The sequence below is a fragment of the Centruroides sculpturatus genome, unplaced genomic scaffold (genome assembly GCF_000671375.1).
Source record: "Centruroides sculpturatus isolate CEXI.00-Female unplaced genomic scaffold, Cexi_2.0 scaffold605, whole genome shotgun sequence".
Taxonomy (NCBI): domain Eukaryota; kingdom Metazoa; phylum Arthropoda; class Arachnida; order Scorpiones; family Buthidae; genus Centruroides; species Centruroides sculpturatus.
The window spans coordinates 364,494-389,058 of NW_019384828.1; the positions used below are offsets into that span (position 1 = coordinate 364,494).

Genomic DNA, 24,565 nt, shown 5'->3' on the forward strand with positions numbered 1-24,565 from the left:
GTGGTAACGTTTTTATTTATGTCATTTTTTTTTCCTGCTTCGATATAGTTGATGCGCTGGTCGGCCTCGCCTTTACGTTCGATGACGTGCGCACTTGGATAGTTAGCAATAGTAGCGTTACGCTTCTCTGGTGTTTCCCAACGTGTCTCTATGTTAGACGCAAGATGTTAATTTAACATAGTTTATAAACTGCCAAATGTGAGAGTTAGCATAAACCGCAAACAACTAGGTATGAACAGTTCGATTTGGCACTCATTGCAACGTGCTGAAAGCGAAGGCTTAAATTTGGCACCAATTGCAACGTGCTGAAAGCGAAGGCTTAAATTTGGCACCAATTGCAACGTGCTGAAAGCGAAGGCTTAAATTTGGCACCAATTGCAACGTGCTGAAAGGGAAGACTTAAACTTTTTTGTCCCATGGGGAATAAAAAGCCCTGTTTAATCTAGACCACAACGGCTTCATTTAATTCTATTTTCCGATTAGCCACGTATTAATAGCTTGAATTTTTGGTACCTTAACTTAGCATATGCTCATTTTCTAATCATATGGCATTTTAGTACATGGAGCAGAGTGGAAAGGGGCAAATTGAGAAATTTTCCACTTCACCCAGTTTGTTTCTACTTTATTTCTGCTTATTAATTAATAAGACCATCACAAGCAAATGCTCAGCTCGATACATCAGTTAAAATTTATTTAGTGACAAATGCAACAACACCGATAATTACCGTACATAAGTTTAGTGCGTGTAGGACTGTTTCAATAGTTTTATTTTTTCTGCAAATGCTTGAGTAGATAATACAGTCGACCCCCTATAACACTGTTGATTTTTCCGTTTTATATGTATTCCATGTTGTACGAGTAACTTAGATTTTACAAATATGTGAGCCATTCACAGCCAGGCACACGTATTTGTAAAATTTAAGTGACTCGTACAACATGGAATTCATATAAAACGGAAAAATCAACAGTGTTATAGGGGAGGTTGACTTATTGGTACAAGAGAAAAACGGCGTAACAATCGTGGTGGGAGTCATTCATGCTTCAAGCAATCCGAAATGTGTCGAAATGGTACCATGAAACTACTAGCTGCCTCATAAAAATATGATATCGCTCTATTCACCCATACCGGTGGTTAGCAGGACATCAAATTTTCGTGCCTGTGTCCGTGTCTCCAGAAGATATTACACCAATTCCCAATGCAGATCCGTAGAAGGAGACATTAGGTCTAAAGAGACAGAGAGGAATAACTCATTCTCACAAGTAGTCCCTGCCTTGCAGAACTGAAGGCGGGGAAAAAACTGAAAAAACATGGTAAAAAATCGTGTTGCACGAAAGCAACAAAACCAAGAAACATGAATCATCCTGAAGAAAGCGAAAAGCACCACTTCCCATCCAGAAGACAACTTCAGAATTTGAACAATCTGTTGATGACCAAAATCTCTGTGGCTGTCCGCCATGTTTGTTTTGTATAATTGTATACAGAATAGAAACTCTTTTCTTCTTTCCTGTAATTCTTCTTCCTTCTGTTTTTAACCCCTTCCTGTCACAAGACAGGAGTCTTACTGTTCGTGGGTCCTGATTGGCCAGTGTAGAAAAGGGAAAAGAAGGGGTCCCGCCCGAGAGGGACAGGAGTTGACGAGTCACTTTTAGGTTTGTCACCGACGAGAGAGGAGGTCAGGTGAGGGAGACCGAGTTACAAGCGACAAGGATTCAGGCCTAGGAAGTTAGAGGGTCAGTATAGACCACGTGCGGACGGTGACTTGGAACTAAGTGAGCCTATCCGTACAAGCTCAAGGACCTTCATCGGCACATATTTAAGGTAACTGGTTGTTATTACCCCGGATGTGAACGGATTGTATATTCACCGTCACGAAGCGACTATAATCCCATTATCAGGACCCCCGATCTAAGCTACCGGTATACTATCCAACAGTGGCGTAGTAGTATAGCTGGTAGACGTTAAGGGAAACTGGCCTCTATTTAGGCGTTACAGACGTGGAGAAAACCCTAAAAACTCCACGTGGCCAGCCCGTCCGAGCGAGGCGCGAACCCACGACCGAATTCCTAGTGTTCAGGGAACGAAGACCGCTTGGTCACTAGTGGGCCTTAGGCCTGAAGGACCGACGGACGTTTTTGGTAGGCCCCGAAACAGATGCTCGTAACTCGTGACTGAAGCTTACCAGTAGGTTTCCTGTTGGTCTCGATTGCTCCTCACAACCTTCTAATACAGCTAAATTGGAAAAATGAGAAGGGGAGCGCTGCGTACATTTTCAAAATGGCGGATTGTTACAGTTGCTTCCCCCCTCTTTTTTTGGTGGAAATGCGAGTGATCATTAGACAAAAGTAACATTTGATAAACAGTAGGAGTTTATGAACTATAAAACATTGATGCTTTTCGATTAATTCGGACAACATAAAATTATAATTAACATGCTCAGTGTGTTCTACGTTAATAAAACATCCTGTTTAGTCATAATTTTCTATTGTTTTTTTTAATCAAACAGCATTTAAACGAGCAAAACTAATCTGCATTATCGCTGCCAGACTGTGTGGCCTACTGGCATGACGTTCGTTCATCCAAATTATCATTAAACCAATGATAGAGTCAGCTTCATACAAAACGAAGTAGTGTTTGCCATTGGCCTGCTTAGAAAACAATATGGCGAATAACTGTAAATTTAACTCTAATGATAATTAGAAGTATTAGCGAGCCAAAGTTTTTATCTCTAAAACGTGAACGTCGAGCGCCGCTATTTTGTAAGCAGCGCTCGACGTTCGACGTTCACGTTTTACAGATGAAAACTTCGGCCGCAACCTCGCTATTATCTTCGTAAACAATTTACGTTTAAATTTGTATGGTAACGAAATGCATTTCTTATTACACTACGCTACTAGGACTGGAAAACGACGTAATAACGAGGCATATGGAATTTACGCTAAACAGAACTTCCGGATAAAATTATTATTATTATTATTTTCTTTTTAATTCTTCAAAAGGATTATTCGAAATGACGTACTGTTGCGAAATTTATCCAACAAGGAAAATTGAAGAGGAAAAATATTGCAAAATACTTTTATTTTCTTTGTGTTTTCCTCTTAACGGCGCCTCTTTTAAAGGAAATTCGTATGTGACTATACGTTGAACGTATTTTGTAAACAATACGAGGATGTAAATTACGTTTCGAATTCACAGAAATATTCGTTATGATTCTAAATATCCGAACACAGAGTCAATTTAATGAATATATTTACAAATATTTTTTGATTTTAAAATTAAATTTAACAATACAGTATTATATTTTTGGGTTTATGCACCTCTAATCTACATTCCTGTCTTAAATCAAAGATCATTCGAAAAATCATTGGCATCTTAGCCTAAAGGCAATTGCCTGGGGCCCCTTACGACGCATTACCCTACGGACAAAGGCCAACAAAGGCCAGATGGCTGGTAGCAGCCTACCGCTCTGGGAGACCCGGGATCAAAAAATCCCCAGGAATTTTTCGGGGTTGATCCATCCGGATATGTTGGGCCTCGTCCCTCACCACCCGGCCGCCCCATTTTTGGGCCTGCTAAAAGAGGACCTCTTAGTGCCCGCAGGGTGAAGAGTTAAAAATAGGGCAATTGCCTGAGGGGCCCCACTAACAAGGGCCCCCCAGGCAATTGCCCTATTTGCCCATAGGATAATGTGCCATTGATTTTTCGAATATTTCACCAATCTTTGAAAGAATGTTTCCCTCCCTTTATGGATTTGTCTACGCATGCAATGAGATCAACTGGATGGTGAGGGATGAGACCCAACATACCAAGATCAATCCACTATTGAAAACTTCTGAGCTAAATTTTTGAATTGGTTTACCAAACCAATTTGAAACTCATCAATCCAACAGGCTGCATAGCAGTGGCAGCTTAGCTTTGGCTTGCACTCTGGGCAGGATAGTCCATTCTACACTGCTTGGATTTTCCAAGAGCTGGCAGTCTCTGGGATTTCAACTGATGGCTGCCACTACGGGATTCTGTATTGCATGAGCCATTGAACCTGGTTGAAGAAGATATAACTGCCCGTGGGTCTAAGGAATAAGGCAATGCAACACAAGTGCAATTTGCCGAAAGGAAGTGCTGGAAAGTTTCGTGCAGCCAACCTGTTGGCAAGATGCAAACCTGTGACCAACTACCAGTGGTCAGGTCAGTGGTTTTATCCACTTGGCCACTATTGGGCATAGGGGCTGAATGGATAAAACCATTGGACATTTTTTGTGGGTTGGCACCTCATCAATGGCTTACCACATGGAGTTTTCTGGATTTTCTTCTCCTAAACAGGAGCATTTTTGTATGGAAAGTCCTCTTAGGAGGTTTCCCCTCTTAACAGATCACCCATGTGTCATGTTGCCATAAAACAAATAAACCTAATCCGATATGCTCCTGAAGAATCTGCAGTTTCTCTATTGGAGACAAACTTTATCTTTAGTTGCTCCTTGTGTTACAAAGGGGTTTAAAATCGGAGCCTATCTGAACCTTTTAGTATCACTTCCAGCCTTTCTGGTCCATCCAGAATTATCACTCTGGAACCAAATACCACGCTTGGATGTACAGTATATGGCAACTAACTCTGTATCAAACTCTCAAACACTACTTGTTCCTAATAAACTGTTCAAGATGTATTTTCCAGGCCATACGTTCCACTCAGTACATACCAAAGTCTACTTTACGTATGTAAAACTAGGCTATTTGTACAAATTTGATTTCATTGAGTTAGTATCTTTAAGTAAAGTGAAGTGAAACTAAGCACGGATGAATAAAAACAGCCACATTAAATAATTGCAAACATTTATTATTCTTCTCATGTTCACATATACAGCATATAATACAAACTTTTGAGCAGTAACTTGTTCAATAAACACTTCTTTTCCATTAACAATGGAATGCAACCGCAAATGTAGCGACTCTTTTGAAATTTTGAATTTTGAAAACAACTCGCCAACAATGAGATCAGAAGAAGTAAAGGAAGCTGCTTTAGAAGTAAATCTATTCTGAGGGATTAGATCACAACTTGAATTTTTACATTTGATGCATTCAGCTGCCTGGATCCACTGGGTTTTAAAAGCGAGGACTTTGTTCCTCGATTATATACACTTCAAACAATCAAGACACTTAGGATAATCTCGGATATAACAAAGCCGACTCGACGTACGTTTGCCAAATCTTGTCGCCGTGAGAAAGTGCGTTGCTGACACTCCGAAAGATCTGCAGACTTCAACCTTGATACGTTCACAAGTTTAAAACCGGACAAAAAATTACATATATATTCAGGCACTTGGGTTTAGATTTAGTTTATGGATTGATGCGGAAGGGGGACGAGCTGCCTTCGACACATTCACAACCAAAAAATCATAAAAAATAATTATACAAAATCACATTTTGTGTAATACAAAATTAACATTTATGGAATCAGATCCTTTCCATATTATATATATATATATGTGTGTGTGTGTGTGTGGTGTATATGTATATATACAGAATGTAGCAACGCACTACACCAGGCTATGTCTTACTTGTGTTACATCACTAAATGCAACTGCCCTGGAGTATAGAAAAATCAATTCATTAGTTGGGATGCCACAAATTCTGAACCCCATTCACATGGGGGCAAAGTTTATATTGCATCCTACGAAAGGTAAAAGTGTAGTTTAAATTACAAAGATGCACTCAAATGGAGAGAGATGGACACCATCAAAAAAATAAACAGTGAAACCAGGTATTGCTTATCTGTATAACTGTGAGGGTCACTTAGAGGGGCCTCACAAAGTTTAGTACTGATTGAAACACCCTACAACTTTATAATTTAAACTACGCCATTATCTTTCATAGGATCCGAAATAGAATTCACTCCCATGGAAAGGAGAAACAGAAATTTTTAGCATGCAAACCGACAGATTACTGATTACCTACAGTCTAGTACAATTGAATTTAGTTATCGTGTAACAGAAGAAGACAATGACTGGTACAATGTGTGTGTGTCTACACACCGTATATAAGATATATAGCAATATAATTTCTAAAACAAAGAACAGTTTTGTAAAGAATAAATTATCGAGACGATGTTTTGATTGATAATTTTGATGTTATTCTATTGCCTAAAAACATGTAAAAAATTAAATTTCATGTATAAAAGTTCTCAACTTCATACCTTTTTTTTGATTTATCCATTAACAATATCTCGCATCACTACTGTTATTAAAATTAGTAATTAAAATATAATAAAATGTGGTAAAAGAATTGGAAGATTGGATGCAAACATTTACGCTGAATGTCGAATTACCGTTTGCATTTCGATCTCCAAAATCTTAATTTGCCACGATAAAATCAAATTCTGCATTGCAGAATTAAGATATTTATGTATATAAACTTTATACAATGCCCTGATATCACATTTTAAAATCAGCCGCATGGTTGTTTTGGTAAGCGACATCAATCCATGTCTACGGGAGATGAACATTCCTCCTTGACCGTCATGTCTAAGGCCGTTTCCGCGTCGCTCTCTTCCACGTGCACGCCGGCCGCATTGTCTGCATCTTTCGTTAACAGAGAACGCTGTTTGCAATGCCGGAGTTCGTTCGGATGTCGTAAAAATCTGTAAGCAAACGTAAAATAGTTATCTCTTTTTGAATTTCGGATGACGCCGTAACGTATCGTAAAGAACCAACCTGTAACAGTGTCTTTCTCCAGGTTCCTTTTGTAATATCTTCACTCTGTAATAATACCTGAGAGCTCTCGACATTTTGTCAAAGTTCATGTTTAGATGATTCTTCTGCACTCCCCAGAGACAGGCAAGCTTGTGAGGATCCACAATCTTGAATACTCCTCGACGTTTATCCTTCCATATTATGCAACGGTGATAACGCTGCTGCGAATCATTAAGTAACTGTTGTAAGAAGTCCCACAGCAATCTTACATCTGTCCAACAAATTATAAATTTAAGCAATTATTATTGCAAAAATTAAAATTTACAATGAATCTACTACATCTACCATGGTTTAAAATATAGTTATTAAGATCCATTTTCTCTAAATCTCTATTTCAAGGTAGATACGAAGAGCGGAACAATCAAAACATTTCGAAATTATTATATATACAGCTGTCCCTTGATAATCCGACAGGTATGGGACCAAAGGGTGTCGGATTACCGAAAATGATTACATATTTCGCATTGTTTTGCTAGCAGTAGCCTACAATATTCCCTACTCCAACTGTTTAAACAGAACTGCTCACAGAAAACACACGAAATGTGTGTCATTGTGTAAGAATTGGGTGGGGAGATTCACGTCGCGACATGCTTCTGTGCAAGCAGACACGTAACGTGTACGGGTACCTCGACGGGAGGTGCGTCGGACTGCTGAGCATGTCGGCTTACAAAATGTCGGACTATCAAGGGACAACTGTACTTGTTTATGCCAATTATTTCAAATTAATTGTGTACAATCATAAGTTTATAATGCCGAAAGTTTAATAAACAAGTGACTACAATATTCTCCATATATTAATTTATTATTTTACATAAAGTACACAGCTCAATAGATGGGCATCCACACAGGGGGAAAACGTGCCCTCCCCTGGGACTGAGCAAAAATTTTTACAAATTAACATAGCAAAAGTGATTCAGATACATAACCTTACACCGTTGACAATAAGATGCTTTATCTGTCTTTTTGTATTGATACAATACTCTACAATGTAATCTGCTTGTAAAAAGACCCAAAAAATTAAATAATTGTTTGTCTCCAGCTTTGCTCCCTCTGGAAAATTTTCGGTGGATGCCTCTGGTTATGTCAAACTAATATTGCTGGGTGGATAAACCCACCAAACTCTACAGGTTCACACCATACCAAAAGGCTGGCTTCGCAGTATTTTCCGGGTTTTCTTTACACGTCTAACACCTAAATAGATGCTTATTTCCATAGAAAATCCTCCTGGGAGTATCTCTCTCGACGGATTATCCCAGCGTTGTATTGTCGTATCCCACAAAACCAAACTTTCTATGATTTTAAATTTGAAAGTGCTCAATGAAATAAAAGATAAAAGGACCAAGAATTTTGATCAGAAATATGATTTTATGCTAAAAGGTTTATGCCTTAAATTGTGATAATGATGAAAATTCATTGAGTTAGTATTGGTGATAAACGTCAGCTTAAAGAAGCAAGAAATATAACCTTAAAACTACGGAATATATTTAAACGTGTTGCTTTGGTAATGATGTAAAATCATATACACGCTGCCATTCCATAGGAATTTATTTCATCAACAGAAAAGCAAACTGGTTTGCCAATACAAGGCACAGACAAATTGAAAACTATATTGCCGACTATAATTTTGTCCGCTACGGGCAGATCCTTGTGTTGAGATTGGCTAGTGAGTGAAAATGACAAAGAATATCAGCCTTAAAGAGGTATAATATCAACTTTGTGGCAATCTGACCAATTGCTGTGGAAATGAATTTGGCTAAACCTTCTATAGAAATACTGTAGTTTGATTTCGTGCTGGCTAATGCTACCAGAGTGCCTTAAAATCACTACACCGGTATCCTATAATAAAACTTGAGGAGGCTCGTGTGTCAGAATTTTCAGTGTAACCATTTGCACATATTTGAATACCAAGACATGTCTGTAGAGTCCAATCAAAAACATTAAGCACAGCTGACAGAGTTTGGGAAAAGTTGCATTATCAGGCCGAGGGTAGCTGTTTTGACAAATTTCCAGTCATTTGGGTTGTTCTAACTTGGCTGTAAGGTGTTGAGGAAGTAGATATGAAGGCACTGTCCACCATCCAGAGACAGAGGGAACTTTATCATAGAACTTTGTCTCTTTCCATACCATTGGCAGGAGTCTAGCAAGAGCAAATGTGCATGCATGACAACCACTATGCATCCTGCCATTAGTACCACAACATCATTCATTTGCAGTGGAGCCATGACAGAAAATTATGACAGCTACGGACTGGCAGCGTATTGTCTTTAGCAATAAATCTCAGTTCATTTGGAAACAAATGACCACCATACCAGAGTGTAGAGAACCACCAGTGAGCATTTCAATTCCATCTTTATTGTTGAGTAGCACTGCTTCAACTGATGGTATACCAATCCGGGGAATCTTGTGTAATAGTTGGTGACCCCTAGTAGTGAAGGACAGTGTAGTGATACATTTAGAAAACTGTACTCTCATGGCAGGGCTACAAACAACCATTTTCCAGTAAGATAATGTTTAGTCACACACAACTAGGGCATCCCAGCAAGGTCTCCATCAAGTTGTTGCACTTCCTCGGCCCACTTGATCTCTCCAGATTTGTTGCCTATCCAGAATTTTTGGTAATCAGATGGGATGAGAGCTTTGGCCTTTGCCACTCTGAAGAACATTTTCAAATCTGGATCGGATCCACAAATTTTCACTATATTGTGTTGAAACATTCATTCTCCGCAAACCAAAAAAATTTCAATCAATTCCCAGTTGTGAAAATGTCGTATTGACACTATACTTTGATTGACGTGGACTACCCTTAAGTGACTGGTTACAAAAAGGCACTACCGTCAACATCTAACAATACTGTAAAACCTTAGAGTGATTGAGGAGAATAATAAAGACAAAGAGGCCCTTCGTGCTTTCATCTGGTAACCATATTCAGCAAGACAATGCAAAGCCCTGTACTGCAGTAAATATTTGTGAGAAACATAAGCAGTTCGGATGGTATGTTCTTTCACATCCTGCCTATAGGCCCGACATTTTCCAATGTGATTTCAGTATCTTTGGTCCCACAAAGAGGCCCACGGAGACTGACACTTTGACTCAGACATCAGGGATGCCTTTCTTCACGGCTACATAGCCAGTCAGTGGAATTCTATAGAAGGATAACTGATCGTCCTTTTTGTATGACACCTGCCTTAACAACTACAGTGATTATATGTACTAAGGTCTACCTGTAACCACAGTATTAGGTAAGTTTACTTACTTTTCTAACAATCCTAACGTTTCTGATCTTCAATGATAAAGCTTTAATAAAATCTTCTACTGAAATGTGAACAGATATATCCGAGATCTCACTTTACAAAATAACTGTCCTGCCTCGGAAACAGAGCTCATTTCCTCGGATCTAATGGAGATCGTCATTTGCAGAGAGTGGAGCTCGAAGCATTGTGTTTAGTGTGAATTAAAATAGATATGAAGATAAAATTAGTATACTTGAAGGAAGAAAATATGCAAGATAACTGGAATAAATGAGAAAATTTATTTTAAAATTTAGGCACAAACATAGAGACAAGTATTTACAATACCTATAAAAGGAAAATATTGTGACAGAATATCGGACAAACTGGCATTTGTGTGAAAACAGAAAACTTGAACTTAATACAAACAATTTATAAAAGATTACAAGAATGCAAGACAGATTTCAATCTAGATCTTTAATGCTGTATGTGGCTATTCGACCGTACTACAAATAAATGGAGGAAACACAAACTGTGTAATATGCAAAACCAATAGACGAGGAAAGACTGATTCCTCAAAGATTTTTTGGCTTGCTATACTAATTGTAACATTAATTATTATGTAAATTAATTGGGACACTTCCAATGGAGATTAACTACAGGGAGAAGATAAAGCTCCGGCTCCAACAGTAGCCTATAGAGAAGTGACTTCATCAAGTGTAGAACTTTTCATTGCGGATCAAACATTTGTTATTGTTCGTTGAAATTTAAAAAAAATTTAACTATAACGTCTCATTCTTCTTGTATATTGCTCATTTTACATAACTTTAAAGGAAAATGGCAACAAACTCTTAAGATTCAACTCATTATCCTAGTTACCAAGCATAGAATAAATACAATATCTCCCAAAAAGAATGCTGCCATTTTAAATTGTAGTAATTATGTTAATTATTATCCGAGAACATCATAATATACATTAAAACATTGGAAAACCATCCAACTTTCACATTTGCCTGTAACAATTTCTTGATGCGTGCTCCTCGCTTTGCATGGCACAAGTCTGACCAATACTCAAATTCTTTTTTTGCTTATATTGCGTTAAAACCAATTTTAAGAGAAACAATGGGTATACAACGTAATGAGAAATACGGAAAAGTTAACGGGAAGTAATTATCTCGAGTAGCATTTACCATACGACTCATTGGATATGCATCTTTGAATTATGCAAACCTATTGATAATGCAGAACTAACAACAAAAAAAGATGTTTATTCTATATGTTACCTTGTCAAGTGTAAAGATTAATTACTTTACAGTACTACTCGCGCACAAATAAAATTAAATATTCAGAGAAAATGATTCTTTTCTTTATTTACTTATGTGTTACATGCATGAATATTCATACTTTCTCTAACAAAAATAGAACAAAAGAGAAACGAATGGCAGGAGAGGAAAATGTCCGAGGACGTCTTGCCCGAGGCGACGTTCTACGTAAACCGGTTCCAAGCAGTTTAATATGTTCTCGATATTTATGCCGAGACCACAAAAGAATATATAAATTGAATACACATATTAATTGACACGAGTATCAGAATTTCCAAATACGGTAGACCCCCCTATAACACTGTAGATAATTCCGTGTTATATGAATTCCATGTTGTACGAGTCACTTAGATTTTACAAATACGTGAGCCGTTTACAGCCCGGCACACATAATTGTAAGATCTAAGTGACTCCTACAAGATGGAATTCATATAAAACGGAAAAATCAACAGTGTTATAGGGGGGTCGACTGGTATTTGGCATCTCAATTAACATATTTACGAGTTTGGTTTATCAATTGTTGTAATTAACAATCGATCGGAAGTAAGCTCGCAGTTTAAAATTTTTAATTTATTATAACCATGCATGAGAAACTTACTTATTTTATCCGTAGTTATTTGATCTGTTGGCGTATCCGCAATTTTATTTGATAACATGGCTGAAAAAACAAGCAAAAATTATAAATTGTTTCCCTTCTGCGCTTAGAAATATGAGATGGCACTTACTATTATTCTTGTTTGAGCAATTAGACGATTGTTTTAGAATTCCATTTGGCATCTGGATCTCCTGAGACATCTCAGATTCGCTGCTGGGTGTGGGACTGGCGATGGTGGTGCTGTCTACGTCCGTATTTATGTGATTGATGCGATTGTTCATTTGAATGTTTTCGTGCACCACATGACCAACGCTGTGGAAGTCGCTGCTCACCGATCTCGGCCACAGAGTGGCAGAAGGATCTAAAATCAAAACGGATTAATTAATTATAATTTAATTAAGACGTTAAAATAAACGATCATTAGTCGTTACACTAACTTTTATCTTGCATTCCCTCTTGTAGCATTGTGAGAGATATATTTGGCGTGCAGATTCCGTTGGTATTGTTGTTGCCATTTTTGACACATTTATGAAGTAGTAGCTGTATGCAGTTATACAACACATCACCCGCTCTGGGTGCCCTCTCCTGAAAGTCTGACTTTTTTAACAGACAGAGTGCCTTCCCTGTATTTTAATATATCATTTTATTCACTTTTTAAAAAAAATCGACAGAATAATTTAAGAAATATCCTTACCGTTCATGTGAAACTGCTCGGTATCGACGGTGGGAAGGGATAACTGTTCGACACACCACTCCAACCAGTTATATACATTCTGACGACTCCATTGTCTCGGGTCATTTGCTGCAGTACAAAAAAAAAAATATTACAGATCATTAATATATAATCTTAAATACAAGAAAGGGAAATAGCATCTATCGCCATTGATTTTTGTATACTTCAAAGTTCATATCTGTAACGTTATCCTACATAGGTGAATGGATCACCGTGTCCCAATTGATGGGTCTGTAGTAAGGACTATAGTGGTAGGGGGTAGAAACCATCTGTGTCGTGCATACAAAGAGCAACTTATGAGTAAGAAGAGCAGGTGTGTGTACACCATTTAATGACAGGTATACATTCCAAGAAATACATCATTAAACATGTGCAGTGTGTACTTAGACAAACCTGTATGGTATAGTATTACTAATACAGACCATATATAACAATATTTAGTATTTATGTATATAAATAACAGTATTTATGTATCTAAACATAGAAAAGGTACGAGTAGCTACAAATTTTTCAGCCCCATTATAACCTTACAAGACTATTGTATACATGATTCATCGATTTATGTATATATAAAAGATGCAAAAAACATCATTTTAACTAATTTAAATAAAAGATAAAGTAGCAATAACAATGAAAAACTTGTTTGTATGAAAATGCTCTACTACTTGCACAAATTACTTTGTTTATTTTCCCAGCTAACTACAAATGATAAATTTATTTGGAACTAATTCAAATGGAAAATTGGTCAATATTAAACAAATATTAGCTTAATTTTCTTTCTAACCTTGTAATGAGTAAGTGTTTCCAGGAATATAATTTGAAAACATTCATTATGAAGTTTCCTAATGTTAATCTCCTTCCATAAAAATTACTTCAAAAGAATTACATTGAAACCATCAATACTGATCAAACTTTATAATTAGTGTAATTACAGTAAAGCATCAGAAATCAGAACTAAGTGGAGTTAGACCCCATTCAAATTTTAAAATATACGCGTAAAGTAGCATTTTAAGCTCTGTAATCTCCAAGTTTAGGTTTTCTAAATTCAAGCCAGCAGGGGCCATATTCTGGTCACTGTCTCTGGTCTCTCGCAAGCCGGTCGCTGATTAGCTAATCCAAATGATCAGCCAATCAGCGACCGGCTTACGAGAGACCAGAGACAGCGACCAGAATACGGCCCCTTGTTGTCTGCTACCTCTAAGAAGCACCATAAACAAAAATGGCGACTCTGCAACAGAGAAGGTGTGTTTTGCTTACAGTTTGCAAAGTCGGAATTGCCTGTCATTGTGCAAGGCGAGTAATCTGCAGCTACCGAGGGAGGAGTGACACTGGATAAGCCGTAGAGAGAATAGGAAGATTTTTTTAATCTCTTTTTACTCTATTTGTAATTACATTCCTTGTTTAGACAGATCCTCCAGGATTGTTCTTATCTAAGCCGGAACAATCTTTAAAATTCTGAGAAACGATGAGTAAGACTGTTATATGTAGATTAGTAAGAGAGTTTTTTCTGTAATGAGAAATTATATTGCATATTAACAGGAACTGATTCTGTAGTTTACTTGAAATGACTTATGTTTATGTGGTTGTTCTTGTTAATAGTAATGTCGAAATATCCAAAAGAGGGTGTCAAATGCTAGATATCTAGAAAAATGTTTACTAGACCATCACGATACAAGATTAAATAGAAAAACAATTAATTAGATAATTAATTCTGCAGGCACTAAGACAGGCTTTTCTTATGCCCATTAAGCAGGGCTGTCGAAAAAGGGAGCCGGAAATATTCCTGTGCCTGGTGAAAACTCGGAGGCACATAGTGATTGCCACATCCGTAATTTAATATTATTTTATTAACAGCAAGTAATATCTCAAAATATCTTATGGGTGATCCAATTAAGTTATGTTGGACCCCGTAACTCGTCAACTGACAAATCCCATTATAGGTCAGGCGTGCCCATATGGGCAAAACCTGGCCGTTTAGCCCATACTGTGCTATTGTCTCAAGTTAATAAATTAGAGCATATGAGTGAAAGAAAAATATACAGTATGTATATAGAGAATAATTGCTTATCCAAAAACAGGACATATACTAATATAACCACTGAATAACCCAATCTTTAAGATTAATACCAAACGATTGCAGGTTTATATCAGGTAACATTTGGAGTTAATAAGACATTAGTTAAAATCTAATTTCTTTATTCATTGGAGTAACAAGAGTCTCAAAATGTTCTTAATTAACTTATACTGGGATTTTCCAAAACAAAAGACATTGCGTGGCAGCGGATTATTGGTAAAATTGCGGCACTGAATGAAGCGGATGGGACCTTATCAGAGCTGTACACTATATCCGTAGGAGAAGAAAGTTAAAGGAACCGAGCGATCCTTCACGAGATATAGCCCCGAAATCAGGTTATATGGAATTTTGAAAACTCTCAAAAATGGGGTAAAATTTAAAAGTATTTCAGATAAAATTAAAAACTATAAATGGTACTTGAAAAACGTCAAATAGCCACAGTATCTTTATTTAATAAAAAAATAATAAGTATATTCTTATGTTTTTTGTATATATTTATTATATATACATAAGAAAATGTACCGTGTTTTCCGTGTTAAATTTAGTTGTTGGACCAATTAAATACATACAGTTCAATGATGAGTATTTAATTCATCGAACAAATAAATCTAACACCAAAAAATGGTACAATTTCTTAAGATTAGTATATTTAGTACCATAAGTGAGAATATGAAGTTTTACTTATTATGTAATTTTATATATTATATTGTGTAAAATATAAAAGTAAACCAGGACTGCAATTTTGCCCAAAATTCCAGCTAGGCTGAATTCAGGAGGCTATGTCTCGTGAACCATCACATGTAAACCATCGGTTCCTTTCGAAGTTTCTACTCCTACGGACATAATGTACAACTCCGGCTGTTTAGCCCACACTGTTAGGTTCCAACTGCCTCGTTCAAAACTATAACTTTACCGGATTTTTGAAGCTGAGCAATAAGTTATCCCATCACCGTTGGAATCCGCATCTGCATCCAATAATTTAACTGCAGTAATTGAAGTTTGGATTCCACATCTGTTGCCTATCATTCCACCTTTTCACCCATCACAAGTCACATCTGTAGATGATCAGCAAACCTGTGTTCAGTAGTTTTAATCTGTTGACACTACAATTTGGTATTGTTTTAGTTAATTTAAACCACAAAAGTTTTCAAATAACATCAATTTAATTCTATTTATAGCAAATTTTATGCCATAAGGATAACAAAGAGATCATTAATTATACGAAAACTTCCATTAATTTTCGGGTAGCGAGTCATCAGTGTATATAGGTCGATACTCACGTAGGGAAGAAGGTAGTAAAGTACTGGCATCTAAGTACGGGTTCGACGTTCCATCACCCAATCGATCCGTAGGCGAGAAGGGCATTGCATACACCGGAACGCATCTCCAACCAGGTAATGTTAAGTAAGCCGGTTCGGGTGTGGACGTACACTCCATGTTCTCCTCTCCACGCCTTCCAACAAGTCAATTTTTTGATTCCAACTCAGCAAATCAGGAAGCCGCCTGAAATGATAATAATCCCTCGTCAGATAACGCTTCATTGGTAATTCATATTGTAAGAAGAAACGAAAAGAAAAAAAAAAAGTCGCGCGATTCGAAGTCGTTCTGGTAGGTGACAAATATCCCAGAGTGGATAACTCAACCGCTACTCGTAACCATTCGACCAATTCCATAGACGGTAATTCACGTGACGGGCAATTAATGCCTTTACTCATACGAGAAAAATCGCGTTACATCTGCATAGTTAAACGACAGCGACAAAGTTTAGACCTACTTACAAGCAAAATATAATTAGGACAGGAGGAAAGAATCGCCGATGGTGCAACTCGCGATTATCAATCGATTATCGAAAAGAGTAACGTTTCCTAAGCAGATGGCAATATTTAGGAACTGATAATTCCGTTCTGTAATAAAAAAAAAAAAACTCGACATCCGTTTAATTAATCGCTCGTAACATCTATTGACGTGTTCTAGGAACGATTATATCGAAATCCTTGTTACAAAAACACTAAACTTCCTTTAATCTAAAAGAAGAAATCGATACATCCTCAAAAATATTTATCTGATTATTAATAAATTTCACTAGAAATGACTAAAAAAGTAGCGAGTAAAAACTCTTTCGTAACCGCTGAATTGTACTGATGTAACACTTCCGAGTATAAATAAATAGCGTTATCAACAATTTATTACAACTTTATATCCGTTTATTGCTTTCTACCTCGTTAATTAAGCGAAACAACGTAATTTCCGATATACTTCGACGCTATTGGTTTGTTTGAAATTTAAAATAACCAATAAGTTCCGTATTATCTACAAGCGACCAATAAGAGCGAGATCGAATAGCCGTCCGCTAACGTCATTGGATGACGGCGCGGTTTAAATTTTTAAAAAAAAGTAATCGATTTCAATTTTCAAATTTAAATTTAACCGAAAGAGTTAAAGGCATAACTTAATTGGTCATTGATTAACCAATGAATGAAAAAAAGTAATACGCCATCTACAATTTTTTTTTTAATTTAAAGAATTAAAAGAAGAATTTTTTTAAATCCAAATTTATCGATTCTAAAATTATTATTTTATTTTATTTTATATTTTCCTGTACGACAACGAACAAATAAGGAAATAAATGAGAAGATACAGCGGATAATCGAAAATATAATTTCCTTCCTAATTTACTTTCTTGCCGAAGAGGAAATATTGTAATGACGTAGAAAGGCATATAATCTTAAAACCAAGGTTTAAATGATTACGTAAGGGCAAATTTGCCATTATGAAAAGGCACTTTTAAAGGAATAAAATTTAAAAAAATAAAGTATATTCATCGAAGGCCTTTCACGTGACACGAATAAACATGTACACGTTTCCACGTAGGCATTTTATTTCCGTCGAATATTCTAAAATACATCTAACCAAATTGCCGGACGTTTCTAGGAATTATATATCGAGCCTCATCCCAAGTATTTCTAGGAACAGTTGCATCGAAACGAGAGTATATCCTGGATTCCTTACCTCCTCGAGTGCCACTTCCGGCGGAGACGGTGACGTCACCGAAACCGGGAGGAAGAACTAGTTCGCATTTCCGTTCTAAAAGAGATGTCACCGACAACAAAAAACGAGATTTCGATCGTATTTTTTTTTTTCTTCTTTCGTACTAAAGGAAATTATCTAAATATTTTAGGTCGCGTCAGGTACGAAAATCGGGAATTAAATATATTTTAAATGGAACTTTCTAATGGGAATATTGCCACAAGAAAATAAATAATTAATTCCTTAAGCCATTATCTACCTACATAATTAAATAATTTGGTTTAAATCGGAATTACCCTCAGGCATTTTTAAAAATTAACCGCCATCGCGGATAAAAATTCCCTTCTAAAATTTCCCTAAATTCTTATTAGTTAATTATTTACATTCCTTATAGATCGCTTCTTAAGATTAATAACAAGCTTTTTCCCGTAAAATTCCCTAAAAACTCAATGTCAATGTTCAAATATATATACAAAGAGTATAAATTGGGTTAGATTATTAACAATTACGAGTGATTTTAAAAAAAATCCTCGAATATCCCTATACATCTAATTAGGGATATTTTGGGACCGTAAAATCCCTAAAGAAAATTTTAAGAAAACCTTACATGGCAACAATTGTCCAGTTCATTCTGAATATGGGGAAGGGATATTTTCATATCGAATATCCCTGAATTTTCAAAATATCCACATATTAAAGTCCCTAAAATCTGTATAGGGAAAAAATTTAAGAATTATTCAGCAGTAAGTAATTATTCATTCTAAACGTAGAAAAATGAATAAATATTAAAATATTGTGTTCAGGGAAAATAGTCTTATGCAGCTCTCAGAAATCACAGGTTAGAACCGGTACCGGTACAAATAAATTTTCCACGCTATTTCCTAATCTGGCAATTGAAGTTCATCAACAAATCCTCAAGATTTTTTTGAACGTGTTACTTACACAGAGGAAACATTAGGGAAACTTTGTTTTAAGGTAAAATGCCTAAGGTGTATATCACATAAGAAAATTCCCTCGCTACGTAAGGATTTTTTTCGGAATTCCTATAAAACAAGGAACTATAACAATTTTATTTAAAAAAAATTTCCTCGCTATTGAAGGATTTCAAAAAAATCCCTACATAACNATATTCGTTAATATCTCATTAATTTAGTATTATTGGTCAATTCAAATTGAAATATGTCAATTTCAACAAAGCGATTGGACGAAATTCAAATATTTAAATTCGAATCGATCAATAATCTTGCTTGAAATGAACTAATTTAGTATTATTGGTTGATTTAAAACGATTAACGAATAAAACGGTTCAAATTTAAATTTTAAATTTTTAAATTGACCAATAAAATTCTTTAATTCGAAAATAACAAATAATAACGATTTTTAAATAAATTCTTGCCAATTACTAACGATTTAAACGCATTATACAGATTGTAAGTTATTTTTAAATTAGAAAATTCTACATAATTTAATATATGGATAGAAAAAAAAAGAAAAAAAAGATGTTATTTCTATAATGGTAGATGAGCGTAAAACAGGAAACTAGTGAAGAGGCAGAAAAAAAGACGTGACACGATCATCTTTTCTCCTCCCTTCCCACGTGTTGTAGTGGCCTCGTTTATCACATTTCCTCCACCTGACGCTCAACAGTTGACAGGTTTGTCTTTACTTCCGTCCTAATAGTTTGAACATGGACAACAGTCAAGGAAATCAACATTTGCAATTTCCTTGATATCTCAAATAAATTAACCACTTCCTCCCTTCTCTTTCCCTTTATTGAAAGGGCATCACAAAAGGAGAAAGACTTTCGGGGAAAGAAATCGATTTAAATAATAAATAATGAAACTTCAAACTAAAGACTATTTTTTTTTACTTCGAAAAAATCCTCATTATTCTAAAAATGTTTCCTGAAATGTTTTGAAGAATGAAAAATAAAAATGGAGCCGATCCAAACGAAAAAATTAGAAATGAAGTTGCGTATCATATTTTAAAAATTCATTTCTCTTGTTTTTGTACTAGTATATTTCCTTGTATTTTTTTTATTTTATTATTTATTTAAAAACATAGAACTCGTTTAATNAACTAATAATAATGGAAATAATAAGTGTAAAGAAAAATTTTAATTCTATTGTTAGTCGTTACCACGACAACAGCCATCTTAATTAAGCTATTTTAAACGCTAATATCGCAATATAGGAAGATTAATAATTAAAAAATGAATAAACAAGACAATTCGGCCATTATCTTTTTATTATTTCAAGCGAATTTTTGCCGTTTTTGAAGAAGGGAATCGGGATTTTTATCCCGCTTCCCCCCCGAAAATGGGGAAAAACAATTTAAAAAAAAACCCGATACGTCATGTAAGATAAAACTAGAGATAAATATGCAAATTTTTAACTTAGATTTTTTAATAAATATACATGAGAAGGAGAAAAAAAAAGAGACTATCTCGACTATAAAAGCCTAAGGCTAAAAACTCGCCTTGTACTGTACTTTCTCAAGACATACGATCCCGGGGTTTTTCCTTACCTCATTATATAAATAATTATCGAACAGTATTTTTATTAAATAAATGATAAAAATCTTTACAACTAAACGAGCACGTAAACGGACACTCGTAAATAACTCTTTAAATAGAATCGGTATCAAAATATGACATCTCGAAAACACTATTTTATACATCTGTAATTCAACGAAAGTTAACGATTCGGTTACGTTTAATCTTTTAAAATGCCAATAAAATTCACACTTAATTACAATTTTGGTCTGGGTAAATTAAAAAAAAAAAAAAATGCGATAGAGTTAACGAAACAAAAGATAAGATATTGTTTTTTGTTTCTCGGAATAATTCATCGATTTATTTACGATTTTTCAAATTATTCCCCCCATTATAAAAGTTAAAGTGTGTATTGTTTCTATAGAATTCCCCTATTCTTCCCTCGAGTGTAATACTGTTTTTATCTTACCGTTCAGACTTTCCCTCTTACGAACACAAAAATATTTCTTACATCTGTGTGACGTTTCGGAGACACGTGCAAGGTCAAACACTAGAAATTAGCCGAAAGTTATCAGTAATTTTGTATATTTAGTACGAAAACCTATAAGATTTTTCCTCGTATTGAATATAAACTGCCCGTAGTGTCGAGAAACTATTAAAATCTAGAAGGACAAAGTGTTTCGCTGGAGTCACGTGAAGCCGGAGTCGTACTGAAATGTAATATTTCAGAAAAAAAGCCATGTTTTTAGTAAATAATTAACTAAAATGGAGTTTTTAGAACAATCCTTTAAAAGGTCAATGCCTACTGATTAAATGGCGCAATTCTAAGAAACCCACCACACCCACTTCGTGAGATTAATGTCACGTGATAGCCCCCACACACAAAACACGTGTCATTAATTGGCAGGAATAAAAATTCATCGGACTTTAATAATAATAATTTTCTAAATAATTAAAAATGCACTTTTTAACGCTGAAATAAATTTTAGTATTAAAATGTATTAATTAATTAACTAAATATATTTTAAAAATTCAAAAATTTGAATTCGAAAATCGTCATTAATGCGTCACGTATAGGTTTAAGCGCCAGACGGCGCGCTCACGTTGTTAATTCATTAGTAAATTATATTTCTCTTTCTTTTTGTAAAAAAAAAAAAAAAAAAAAAAAACAAAATTAATTTGCTATAAATTTAAAATCATTCTAAAAAAGTTTAAATTCAATAACTTACTTTAGTCTCATCAGTCCTATCTCCCGCCATTAAATCCCAGGCGAGCGTCACGTGACGTCTCGCCTACGTCACCGAGTGACCCAACAAGCAACCAATTACGTAACGATTTCACTACTTCGAGCGATAGATTAAAATTTATTAATTGTCATCGTTAAAACTTGAAATTTTCGAGTATTTTTTATTAAGTTTTTCTACAGAAATACTAAAATTATCGATCTTTTCGGTCATTTTATTGGCTTTCGATATCAGAAGATCCCGTGACGTCATTAAGACTTTTTATAAAGAGCGTGGGTTGGACGAAGAACGTCTACGGCAAGGTCAAGAAACTGAAGATCAAGTTTGTTCTACAGGTACTTTTCGTGGAAGGTTGCCAGCAATACAAAAAAAGAAAAACCAAATAATTATTTATAGAAATAAAGAAATAGAAACTATTAACACGATAGGTATCTTTGCTAGGAGGCCGCCATCTTGGATCGTATTTAAAAAAAAATCTAGTTAAGATGTTAATTAATAGAGAGCGCTTTATCTCGTATTTAATCTTCGCGATTTCGATTAGTCGCTCTGACGTCACAGCAGCGATCTCGATGTTTTTATCGCGTCTCGTTTGCTATTGCGTTATTTGTTTGTTATTTATTATTATTATTATTATTATTTATTTAAAATAACCGCACGTATTACGAAATGATATAATACGGCTATATTTTATTCGAAGTAACGTTAACGCAATCGCCAATGTTAACGCCTGATCCGCTATTGCGCCTGCGCTTTATGAGATTACGTTATATCGAGGTTCCGATTATTTACTGAAAACACTGCAAATTTCGGCGCTATAAGAGGGATGTTATGTTATCTCATATTATTCATGTCGGAGTAGCGATTTGACGGGAATTTTTCGGAGGTGGTTTGTACTGTGGGCCTTGCCGAACTCACAGCATGCACGAAAAAGGCCATCTTAGTGCCCAAGGGGCGAAGAGAGTTAAGAAAAAAACGTCTTTTGGGATGTTATAACAGATGCTAACTGCGCTAGGCGATACATACGTTGCTCTCGTGTGTTACATTATTTATACATCCAACACACGACGAGAAAGATGTAAAACTGCGTGACCATTTCAAATTTTCTACAAATCTCTTGCGATTTTAGATATGCTAGCGACATTTCGATCGCGTCAAGCCATGCAACTCGATACACCAATCGTTATCGTAACATCTACTTTTACAGCGATGGGTTTTCCAAACACTATATTATTGGCAACTCTGGTACAGTACATGGTTTACATTTTACGTAATTGAACATTGTTGCATGGCTTTATCTGTTGAAAGGCTAATCGATTAATTAAACGTAGCATTCGGCAAGCAGCTTGGTTGCTAGAAAAAACAATCGCAAAAGCGTTAACGCAATTAAACAAGTCCCGGTTAAACGCTAACGCAATAGCAAACGTCAATGCAACACCAAGAATTTGGTTTTGATTTCGTATCACATGACGTCGTAAAGTCTAAACCTCTAAAGCAAAGTGCGCGGTTTGGTGTTGGTTACGTCATCGCGCTTATGCAATAAATATCGATCGTTTTCGTTGATAAATAACACGAATTATTTTTATTAAAATTTATAATGACGGACATGCCGACGTGTCATTGACGCAATCGTAAACGATATCGATCGCATGCAATAATAAAATTTCCAATCCATTATATGCAACAATTCAACTGTTTTAAATTCTACTCTAGCTCCGATTGGTTATCGATAAACTTTCTTTACGCTAATTGGTTATCGGAAATTTAAATTTTCAAAAGATCCAGTTTTATTCGTTATCAGAATTTAAAATTCAAATCTGATAAACCAATAAGAGAATATTCAAATTTCGTTAGCCAATGAAGTACGGGTAACGTATAAAAATGTTTTTAAATTTAAAATCTCGACAGCTAATCCGGCGAGAATAAAATTTAAATTTTAAAATAAGTAGCCAATCGCACCAGTTTTCATCGCCGTTAGATTTTAATTGGATAAATTAAATATTTTGAAGTTTATTACTATAACTAGTGCAAAAAAACAAGTAAATTAAGCTCAGGAGGGTGTAAAATTTGAGTAAATTTGCAGAATTCTACACCTGGATGGCATCCAACTCGGGGTAACGTAATTTTTGTTGCTCCAAGATAGTTTACAATTCCCCCTCCTCATGTTTGGGACATTTTAAAGTGTCGAATTTATCAAACTTCGGGAGGGTCTGACACAATTTTACCGTTTTAGAGAGAGTGGGGAGGCCTCTAATTGTTCGACTGACGATCTGAACATTTTCAAGCCAAAAAAACATTTAATGCCCCACTTGACTACTCCATCTTAAATGAATAAAAACGCCATTTTAACGATTAAAATTGTGATTTATAGGCATATAAAAGGTCAAAATTATAGTTAATCTGTCAGATAAAGTACATTTTATGATTTTTCCCCCCGATTTTGTAATTTATTACCCGGATCTTTCGTATGTAAACTATACGAAATGCTTCTGGCCTGGCATGCGATTTAGCATAGGAAATGCGGATTAGAGAGAGGAAGAAACACCTGTCGTAGTCAAGGTCGATACAGTACAGTGAACATTTAACAGTAAGTCACATGATATAGATATTTTGCTGCGTTCGGAAATTATCCGCAGGTAATTGCCGCACTGCACTTTGTTCACGGGTTTACTTTCCTAAGCAGCAAATCGGGTTGCCTTATTTTTGCTTAAATGTCGGTGGAAAAAAATCGGCGTTAAATTGCAATTTCGCTTTAGGGAATTTTAGTTTTAGTTCGAGTGACTTTTATATCCCTTTTCTTCTCAATTCTCCAGCACTTCTGACGTGTTGCTGTACCCACTTCTTACGCTAATTTTGCTACTCTTTTGCGTTTTCGGGCGCGACATCTTATACCAAAGTTCGCTCCTTTACACCGAATTTAGTTGTTTTTCTCTGTGTTAACGGAACCATTTCGTGCCAATTTTATCATTTACTTACCTTTAAAGGCATGCCTCGTGTAAATTTTACTTCCGTACGCATGTTTTATGCTACGTCATATTCGTGTTACTTCGGGCATTCTCCTTTTTTTTTAAATTCGATTATACGTTACATTAGTTTTACGTTAATTTAATG

The 24,565-nt window shown here is 35.6% G+C and overlaps 1 protein-coding gene across 6 annotated transcripts in view; it reads right to left on the reverse strand.

The window, feature by feature from the left end:
- Positions 1–4,249: 4,249 nt before the first annotated feature.
- Positions 4,250–24,565, reverse strand: part of LOC111630058 (ets DNA-binding protein pokkuri-like) — a 36,275-nt gene continuing 15,959 nt past the window's right edge. For 3 of the 6 annotated variants that reach the window (XM_023374071.1, XM_023374075.1, XM_023374072.1), the window contains 7 exons: positions 15,973–16,195; positions 12,580–12,687; positions 12,323–12,508; positions 12,016–12,246; positions 11,889–11,948; positions 6,703–6,952; positions 6,467–6,629 (listed from right to left, as the gene is read on the reverse strand). In XM_023374071.1, the coding sequence (XP_023229839.1) occupies positions 6,467–6,629; positions 6,703–6,952; positions 11,889–11,948; positions 12,016–12,246; positions 12,323–12,508; positions 12,580–12,687; positions 15,973–16,129 (1,155 nt within the window). In that variant the 5' untranslated portion in view covers positions 16,130–16,195. Of the gene's footprint in view, positions 6,630–6,702; positions 6,953–11,888; positions 11,949–12,015; positions 12,247–12,322; positions 12,509–12,579; positions 12,688–15,972; positions 16,196–16,470; positions 16,842–16,910; positions 17,202–24,565 lie in introns of those variants that run through there. The other 3 variants (XM_023374074.1, XM_023374076.1, XM_023374077.1) reach the window with 3 other exon arrangements.